The sequence below is a fragment of the Cebus imitator genome, unplaced genomic scaffold (genome assembly GCF_001604975.1).
Source record: "Cebus imitator isolate Cc_AM_T3 unplaced genomic scaffold, Cebus_imitator-1.0 Scaffold25, whole genome shotgun sequence".
NCBI classification, from domain to species: Eukaryota; Metazoa; Chordata; class Mammalia; order Primates; family Cebidae; genus Cebus; species Cebus imitator.
In genome coordinates, this window is record NW_016107340.1 from 10,661,988 (window position 1) to 10,672,427 (window position 10,440).

Below are 10,440 nucleotides of genomic sequence, written 5' to 3' on the forward strand. Positions count from 1 at the left end.
GACATCCTACATCTATATACTCATGGAACTGACATTATTAGTAAAATATTTGCTCTAATTTTACTGAATTTTTAAAAGCCAGTTTAGTTAATACCATGCTTTATAAACAAGTAATGGTTATATGTTATATGATTAATGTTATATGATTTCTTTTAAATAAGCATAAAGACTCATGGAAAACTATCATCAGAGTCAACCATGAATGGCTGATATTTTACAACCAAAAGAAAAGGGAAATAAGTTATCAGGAGACTTTCGAAAGTGAATATGGTAGGTGGCAGAGCTGTCCACAGGAGATTTGAGAAGTCCTATTTCTCGAGGCATTTAAATGGAATAGAACTGACAGCTAGAAAAATAAACCCAAAAGAACAATCCTTCTTCAGCAAAAGTAAAAGGCCAAAATGACCTAATAGATTTTTTCTTTCAAAATTCTAGGATTCAGTGAACACTGCCTCTAAGTGCCTCTTTTGTTGGATTTGTTTGTCAGGGTATGCATTCATTAGTTTGCTTAAAAACTGCATTGTTTGTGACAAAGAAAAACATGTTAAACAGTATCAGAATTGGTTAAGATTCCCGGACACATGACTTTGTTCTATACTCTAAGACTCTTCCAAGAATGTTTGCATTTACATTCTGACTTAATCTGAAAACTAGTGATTGAAAAGGCTGGCATTGCAGTTTGTTCATTATGATTTTTGTGGTGTTCCGTTTATATTCCCATGTAGCATCTTTTGTATAAATTTTCCTACAATCAATTTAAAATCAACCAGCTATGTGAGCTTGCCAGTAGACATATATAACAGCCATATGAGTTTAGCAATAGGCAATAAGCTACATGAGTTTGCAGCTACATGAGTTTGGCAATAGGCATTAATAGCAGCTATATGAGTTTGGCAGTAGGTATTAAGACCGTGTAAATACTTTACTGTTCTCTGTGTTTTTATAACCCTTTATCTTTTGGAAGTCAATTAAAGCTTTAACTCCAAAGAAATCCAAGTGTGGAAAGATGTATGTACTATTCAAAAACAGAGAAGTATAAAACAGAATCAATCCGAATCTTGAAAGTCCAGAAGTAGGCACTTGATTTAACACAACTAATATCTGTAAAGCAACTCACAGTGGTGCAAGGTTCATGCCAGAGTAGAAGAAAAGGTAAGTGCAGAGGACTTGCAGAATATGATCAGTATCTTATTGGTGCAAGGTTTATGCTAGAACAAAGGTAAAGATAATAAGAACAGAGGAATTAAAGCACTGATCAGTATCTTATTTCCTGACTTCAAAATGTAAATCTAGGCATAACTTCCCACCTTTCACCCATGTTAATTCCACTGCAAAAACATGATCACTGTTCTCACAAGGTGTCTGGGGAGTGGGCTGCATGGTGAGCAACATGGTGCAAATTATAGACGGGATAGAGGGAGTTGAAAACCAGTAAAGGCAAATATAAGAACTCATTTTGAGGTGGAGCAAATCCTCTATTGTGATCACAGAAATGCATACACATAGATGAGGCATAAGTAGGTTTTAAAAGGTCTCACGCACTAAGCTAAACTCAGGAGACAATGGGGAAGCCATAGATTTTGAGTGATGGAATGACATCAGAACATCATGTAATGAAAATTAAGCTTCAGGCCACTTGGGAGATTTTGGAATAATTCAAGTGAGAAGTAATGAGATCATAAACCAGTATACTGGGCAATGGGAAAGAGAGAACCTATGGAATCAGAGAAGACAGAGTCCACAGGACATGGTACCTGATTGGATATGTGGAATAAGAGAATAAGAAAGAAGTAAAAGATGGCTGGCCTGGGTATGGTGGCTCACACCTGTAATCCCAGCACTTTGGGAGGCCAAGGTGGGCAGATCACATGAGGTCACGAGTTCAAGACCAGCCTGGCCAACATGGTGAAACCCAGTCTCTACTAAAAATACAGAAATTAGCTGGGCATGGTGGCAGGTGCCTGTAATCCCAGCTACTTGGGAGGCTGAAACAGGAGAATCTCTTGAACCTGGAAGGTGGAAGTTGCAGTGAGCAGAAATCACACCACTGTACTCCAGCCTGGGCCAAAGAGCAAGACTCAGCCTCAAAAAAAGAAAGAAAGAATGAAAAAGATGGCTGGACTTGGTTCAAATACATACCCTTGCTACAATCCACTGTGGCTAAGGTGGGGTCACCTGCTAAGAACATGGCCATCTTTGCCTGCCCCTTTGACAGGTACTACAGGTAGCGGAAATTATCTAAGTAGGAAGTCTAGGCACCCCAAACTCCACCAAGAAATTACATATTAACCTTGGCTAAGAAAACACTACATACACTTCCATACTAGTTGAAGATCAAAGAAATTAGGATGCAGATTGTATGAACCCAGTTCTATTCTGTAACTGTACATCTTAGATTTTGATGAAATGAACCATAAAAAAGGAAGTGATAACTTATGTGCTGCGAACAAACTAACCATTGGTTGTTTATCCCTTTGAAATAAAACACAAGTGAACTAAAAGGCAAGTGATTCAATATTCAAACAGCAGTGTGAAGCTTCTGCTTATATAGTTTCATATTTCAGCTGATTGCAGAGGCAAGAGTCAATAGCTTTCCACTCCTCTGAAAAACTAGAGGGGACCATTTCAGTCTTTTCTACCTGTCTTCCATGTTATATGTACTCTATTGTCCTGGCTTTAATAACCAACAATTTAGATATAAAATTTTGTGTCTATATGTCTGCACATTTTGCAGAAGATTGTCCGTACTTTTCATAAGATTTACACACTGGCCAGGTGCAGCGGCAGACACCTATAATCCCAGCACTTTGGGGTGGGTGGATCACTTGAGCCCAGGAGTTCAAGACCAGCCTGCACAACATGGAGACATCCTATCTCTACAAAAAACACAAAAATTCGCCAGGCATGGTGGCGCATGCCTGTGATCCCATCTACTCATGGGGTTGAGGCACGAAGATCACTTGAGCCCAGGAGGTTGAAGTTGAAGTGAGCCATGATTGCACCACTGCACTCCATCTTGGATAACTGAATGAGAACTTTCCGGGGGAAAAAAATTTACAGTGGTGTCAGACCCAAGAAAGCCTAGAACCTGGAGAGATGAATAGCACAATAGACTAGGAGTCTGTCTACTTTCTCATTTTGCTCTTTTATTTGTATTATTTATCTATTTTTGAGCAATTCTAGTAAGTTTTCTGATGCTTTCCTTAGAAGAATGTTTTGAGGTAAAGTAGTTTGCATGGCATTTAGAAAATGGAAAATGTCCTTCAGAGGACAAAGTATAAGCACAGGTGAAATTGGTGCAAAAGCAGCAAGGAAGTCCTGCCTCAAGACTGAATGTGTTTTTTCTATAAACACAAGCACTATTCTTGTAAGTATACAGAGCACTCACCGACACTGAAAACCATGGAACCCTGAGTCATGTATTATGCTTCCCCATGTAGACTTTGCTGCTGTCTTTTAACCCTACCTTTTATCTTCACATTTCAAGGAAACATTATGATTTCAAATTCCTAAACTCACATCTAGTCCTAAAGTCAAAACAACACGACTTGGTATCTAAATCTGCTGAAATGAAATGAAATGCACTTGGCAAAATCACCCTTTTATGTAGTGGTGGAATGCTACCAACTGCCCTGTGACCATCCTATGCAAATCCACTCTTGGCTTCATCCCAGGATATACCCAAACTTCCTTTCAACTGTGTCTCTTTGTCAGTCCCGTTAAGAGATAGCTGTGGAATGTCTGGTCTAGAATATCCCAACAGGTGCTCCTTCCATCTAGATTTCTATGGAGTCAGATAGAATTTGATATCTAATCCTGTGTCCCAGGCTTCCTAAGGCTTCCTAAAGCAGATGTCTATCTACAGTCAAAACAGCAAAAACCTTTCTCACACTGATGGATAAACTGTAAATGCAGTTGATCAAACATTCAAATCTACACATTGAAATAAAGAACTGACAAATGAATTGGTTCTTTTTAGATTAAATATAAGACCATTTTTAATGGAACTAGCTGAGTTTTACAAGTATTTCACAACTTTCAGTCAGAAAGAGCCGTATGTTTTTCAGTATGACTTCAGGTTATTATTTGTAATGTAATTTCTTCTTTTTTTTTTCTTTATTGGTCTTCCCTGTTTCCATTCTTCCACTTTCCTGTATTTTGGGGGCATAACCATCTCTTTCCTTTAGATTTTCTTTTTCCCATTAATTACTGAACACAAGAAAAATGTTCTGCAAAATAGTCTTTCTCACCAAAAAGGTATAATATGAAAGTAGAAAAATGTTTATGTGAGATGCTATGCCGTATTAATAAGGTAATCTAATTTCTAAGCTATTTTAAGGATATGAGTACTCAATTTTTAGGGGAAAGACAAATTTAGCTTTGTGGACTTCAGAGGACAAATTATAAGCACAGGTGAAATTGGTACCTGAACCCTGGCATTCCGGAAGAGATGGATTCTGCTTTGCCGTTGCCTTCACCGTTAACATTGTGAGTCACTGACAAGGTCTTATGATGAAACCGTTTACCAATATTTGCAAAGTTGTGTTTATGAATAAAAGCATCCAAATGCTTAATTTTGAAACATTTAAAAAATATGAGTTGCACCTCACATTTATATCTCGGCTGAATTGCATGCAATCCTATTGCAGTGGCCTTAGCTGAATGGACAGAGGCTCAGAAATGGCCATCAGTGGGAACACTTACCATATGACAGGTGAAATGTTTAGACCATTGGGACAGCTGTTAAGAGGATAATGTTACAATACAAAGGCTGCCTACATTTTTGACCAAAAAATGAGCAGATCAACCACAGTTTCCTCCTGTGCTGAAAAAGAATGATAGCACATGCCTGTAATCCCAGCACTTTGGGAGGCCGAGATGGGTGGATTGCTTGAGGCCAGGAGCTCCAGACCAGCCTGACAACATGACAAAACTCCATCTTTACAAAAAATACAAAAATTAGCTGGGCACGGTGGTAATCCCAGCTACTCGGCAGGCTGACGCACAAGAATCGCTTGAACCCAGGAGGCAGAGGTCGCAGTGAGCGGAGACCACTCCGCTGCACTCCAGCTCAGCGACACAGTGAAATTCTGTCTCAAAAAAACAAAAGAATGATAGCATCATAAGAAAAGTAGAGGATACCTGGGATAACTAAGTCTATCATGGAAGGTACCAGATTCTCACTCTCCAATATAGAAACCAAACCTTCCTGAGCATAAGGCTGATCATGCCACTGGGTTTCCCTGAGGTGGGCATCTGTTATTTAAAGAAACTGTGGTTACCAACACTAAAGGGAAATAGAGAAAGTTCTTTCTTTTCCAACTTCCTATACCAATAGAGAAGAGGCCATTTAAAGAAGCCACAACCCAAAACCCCAAAAGATGTAACTAACGTCAACGCTCAAAATGGCCATAACTTAGAGACAATCTTTCATTTATGCACAGAAATAATTTACTCATAAACCCAGCCCTCTCAGATTAATAACACCACTACTAGCTTTACAGCTGTTTACTTCTCTTGCTTTATTTCTAGACATGAGATACAAGGAACAAAATATATAATTATGAAAACAATTGGAATGGCAGCCTGCAGACAAAACAGACAAAAGGTATAAAAGTAGAGAGTATATTGGGGCCAAATGTGAGTACTGCAACCAAGGGAACACCAAATCAAGTTGCCCTGACTATATACAACAGTTACAAATGGGTTTTTAAAAGAAAAAAAGGAAGCAGTTTCTAAGTTGTTTGCATAGAACTTATATCAAAATAAAATAAATTAATGATAGGCTAAACATCTTTTTTGTATCACAAATTCTAGGAACACAACGAGTAAGGCAGTTAGGAACAAAAGTCTTTAAATAATTGCTCCAGGGGTCTGGGGGGCATGGCTGAAGTCCCACACTCCTGTCTCTGGGCCTGATAAATTGTGCAGCCCTTACAAAGTTCAGATTGCTCTGAGCTATTTTTCTTTTTTCAGGGAGTTGCACAGCTACTGACAGAAGGCACATCTTGGTTTTAGTTCATAGTACAAACCTCGGTTAGGATCAAATGTTTTCAACTTCCTTTCATAATAAGGTTTTAAACTCATTTCAAATAATTAGACCTTCTCTGGTTCTAATGAGCTGAAAAGCAAGAGAAATTCTTGCGTACAAATGGAAAAATCTGTTTTTCCGACTTTCTCTCTGTAGTTCTGAAATCAAATGAAATTACTCATTATTGAAACTTATCAGATGAAAATATTGGCCAGCATTAAATTCTTGTCCTCCCCCACCCCTACCTCCTTTTTTCCTATTTTCTAACCACCATCCTTTTGTTAGGCCAGCTTAACTAGCTTTACATCTCTGAGCCTAGACTGAGGGGCCCCTTCCTGTGTCTGGAATGTAAAACCCCTCTCCCCACTAGGCTTCCAGTCCTCCCTCCACACACACACACACGGACTTCCCTTGCTCCATCTCATTCACATGTATGTCATTTTTAAGTCTCCATCTACATGTTTTTAAGTCATAATACGCATTTACCATTTTTGTACACGTGCTACTCAGTGTACGGGCTGTGTTTCCTATCCATTCTGTATGTGTCTGCCTGGAGAATTTGCTGAAGACAAAGGCAATCAAGATGCCATGTGCAAATACTTTTTTTTTTAAATTAAGCTTGTGATAGCAATACATATTTAAGAGATAAGCGGAAACACTTTTGAAAAATTATAATAAAACTAACTTAATGAAACCTCCCATACTCCTTTGATCACTCCTAGAATATAATCTTTACTTTCTTAATCTTAGGAAATATCAGGAAACAGAAATGAGACTACTTGTAGATACGTTATCTAGTTTCCCATGTTATAAAAGTACCTTGTAAAAGGGACAGGGTTTTTGGATCTACAAAAATGTGTAATCAACCACAACTCCACATGGATAGGAAAAAGCTGGAAAAGCACGACTGTTCATTCTCATAGTTTTCTCCTTTTACTTACTAAAGCTATACTCAGCTAAAGTGTGTTTTTGGTCTAAAATGAAACAAGCATGAAGAAGCCAGAAATAGAACCTCTAACTATAGTGGAAATGTTGTGTGATCTCTGTTGAATACAAAATGCATAGTTTCCACTCGGTTACTGCTTAATTGCAGTGAAAGTTTTTGTTTGGCGACAAAGGCGCCATTTGTATATTATTTCTTCCAAGTGAAACTGTGGTCTGGGATTGGTTGTAGATAAGGGCAGTTGAGAACCACGCTTCATCTCCCTCCTTCGAAACTCTGAAACATGGCTTTATTTCTACGAAAAATTCGGATTGCATTATGGTCAATTCCAAAATGTTAGATGGCAGGAATATCTGCCCATCCTTCACTTTCCTTGGAAAAAGTTGCTCTTCGGGTTTTAAATTCGATTGCAGTTTTCCAGTGTGTGAAACCAGGAAAACAAAACACTCAATGGTGTACATCCCTACACCTAAATCGTCCGAAATAATAGGCAGCTAGGCTAATTATCCTTGATTAGCAAGATCAGAGCCTTAGGATGCTCACTGGTTTAACAGGTGAATGCCCTTAAGCGTCTATCATTTGTAACTCCTAGAAGCTTTAATTTCTACAAGAAACAAAATAAAACGAGCCCTCTGCTTTTAACAGCACAGAGATCCTTCTGCCTCCCCTGTTCCAGCCGGGTCGCCTCTTCCAGCAGCTCCCTCCAGCATCACACACACCCTGCAGGAAGGCCCATTTACAGCCCGTCACATCCCCAGACGTCCTCTCCAAAATCCCCCACCTCCAGTGCACCGGAGAAATGGAGAGAGGCCCCCACTTCCTTTCCAAACTTCACTAGCAGGGGAGGGAGCTGAGAGCAGCCTTTAACCTCCGTTCCCAAAAGCGAATGTGAAAACGTCCGAAAAGGTACATCCTGCAAGTGTAGGTTAAACCGAAATCTGAACAGAATGCACTGTCCCAGGTAACTGCGATTGATAAAGACGATGTTGCAGACGATATTGTGAGGGACAGAAGCCACAGTTGTCTCGCCTTCCTCCCCTCCCTGCCAACTGTGTTTCTCGGAGACACCGCAGGTTCGATTCATGCACACACTTTTGTAAAACACAGACAAAATCATGAGTTACCTTCATTGTTCTGTCGGCCGCGAGGGAAGCTCGAGCGGAGCGGAGGGCAGATCCCAACGGTCGCAGCCCCTGACCGCGTGGACCGGGTCTGCGGCTGCAGAGCGCAGTGAGGCTGCGGCAAGACCTGGGGCAGTGCCCCGGGCTGCGACGAGCACACGTGGCGGGCGGGATTGCAGACCCGCCCTCTGGCGGCGGAGACTCGCGCTCTAGCAGATTGCATCAGCAGGAAGACTACTAAGGCTGCTCCCCCAGGCCGCACCCAGATGGTGGATTCTCTCCCAGCGAGAAGATTCGGAGCCAGAGCCCAGCCCCCAGCGTCACTAACTGCTCACTCCGGGGGTGAAGGGGGGAGGTGCCAGTGTTGCAAGGTGACACGGTTACCCCCGAATCAGTGCCCGTAGGTGAGTAGCCGAGTGTGGGATGCCCGTGTAACATTTATATGGGGACGTCAGGGAGAAGGAGGAAAGAAACAGATCAGAGGTCAAATATGATTGCCATTCCCTCATCACTGGTTCCTGCCCACATCCTTACTGTCACCAAAGTAACTTTCCTGCATGCCAATAGCACCACGGCACAGCCCTGCCCCAAAGTATACGTGGATCCCCCGCGGCTACTTTAGATGTACTTTTGCAATAGTCAAGAACATGTGCCTGGTTTGCCAGTCTCTTTCCTGTAGTCCCTTAGTCCACCCTCAAATATAACCATTTTTGCCAATTTAGTATGTACACAGGGGAAATTTTTAATCCTTTAATTTGAGCATATAAAATTCTTTCTAATGTGAAATTTCCCGGTAGCCCACTTGGTCCCCTCTAAGTTCTCTCCCCACATCTATATAAAAGCTCCAGTATTGCTACTTTTCCATGTCCAGCTCCTAGGTCAGGCTCCATGACTGCCTAAGGGTGCTGCTGATTGGCCCCAGCTCCCTCTCTGTCAATCTGGCAAACTCCCATTTCTATAAATTTCAACCCAAGCCTTTGCTGTGGAAGTTGCCGCCAATGCCCTCAAACAGAATTGGGCCCTTGGTCTATATGCTGCACTTTGTCCATATCCTTTATCAAAACCAATTATTTTATTGTATTATTTTTTAACACAGACAGGTTCTCACTAAATTGGCCAGGCTGGTCTTGAACTCCTGGCCTCAGCAATCCCCTCATCTCAGCCTCCCAAATTGCTGGGATTACAGATGTGAGCCACTGTGCCCAGCCTCTTAATTTTAATTATTTGTCTGCACAGTTGTCACTTCACTGGATTATGAGATTCTTAAGGGCAGATCTTTGTCATATTTATCTCCCGTACTGAGTGGCCTGCCTTGGAAGAGAGGGAGTGTTGAATACAAATCTGTTGGTGCGTAACAACTGTTGGTAAGGTGAATGAATGGTTAGATTATTTGTTCAACAAATGTATTGAGTGATTTCTACATGCTAGGCTGATACATAATAATTTATAATCTGAAATGTCTCAAAATTATTGAATACAATGAGTTTTAAATTTCTCTTCAAAGAGTATGTCAGCATGTCCAGTTATCTTATTCTTTAATTCTCTAAAGTTTGACTTCCTTGTAATTCCTTCTCCACCAGTTCTAAATCAGTGGTTCACATCTCCTCCTCCTCCCTCCACTGCATCCTGACTCATCCCAGTCACCTGATCACCCCTGGCTACTGCTCTGACATGCCCTAACAGTCCTTCCCTCCAAAACACCCACCCTGCCACTCCAGCTTGGACCCCTATTCTTTTTTAAATAGCCAATCGGGATTAGTCTAGCTTGTGCAGTCTAACCCTAGCCAATAGGGGACGACACAGCAGTAAGGACGACCACCCCCCAGCCCCCTCCCACCTTCCCACCCCTGTCAGGCATAAGCGCCCCTTCTCCCCTTGTCCAAGCATGCCTCAGCCATCATTGCTCCGCCCATGCACCTGGCACCCTTCTATAGCAGTAAACTGCCTTGCTCAAGGGAGGATTCATCTTGGAGTGTTACTTCTTTTGCGGCATCGAAATTTTACTTATAAAAAAAATGAGTCATTTATGACAAGGGACTCAGCCTCCAGTGAAACTGCTGACTCCTGAAAGTGATAAGCATGTGTATGGTGGACTGAGGTGATAAGATAACACCTGTTGTGGCCTAGCACCGCTGGCAAGAGAGTGAAGAGAGAGGCAGCCGAGATAATGGCTTTGGGCACTTGCAGAAGGCCATGAAAACCGAAAAGCAATGAAAACCTACAAGTAACTGACCCCAAGTAAAATGCTTGCAGAAGTTCTGCCTCTGAGAACTCTGAATCTGTAAGCATTTGATTAGCCATTGAGTCTTCGTGAAACCACCTGGCCCCTGTCAGCGTAAGCACAA

At 41.4% G+C, this 10,440-nt stretch overlaps 1 protein-coding gene across 1 annotated transcript in view; it reads right to left on the minus strand.

Moving 5' to 3' along the window:
* The window catches only part of BCAT1 (branched chain amino acid transaminase 1), a 111,228-nt gene extending 102,598 nt beyond the window's left edge, over positions 1-8,630 (minus strand). The window contains exon 1 of the mRNA XM_017522994.2: positions 8,099-8,630. Within this exon, the coding sequence (XP_017378483.1) occupies positions 8,099-8,104 (6 nt within the window). The 5' untranslated portion in view covers positions 8,105-8,630. The remainder of the gene's footprint in view (positions 1-8,098) is intronic.
* Positions 8,631-10,440: the final 1,810 nt, after the last annotated feature.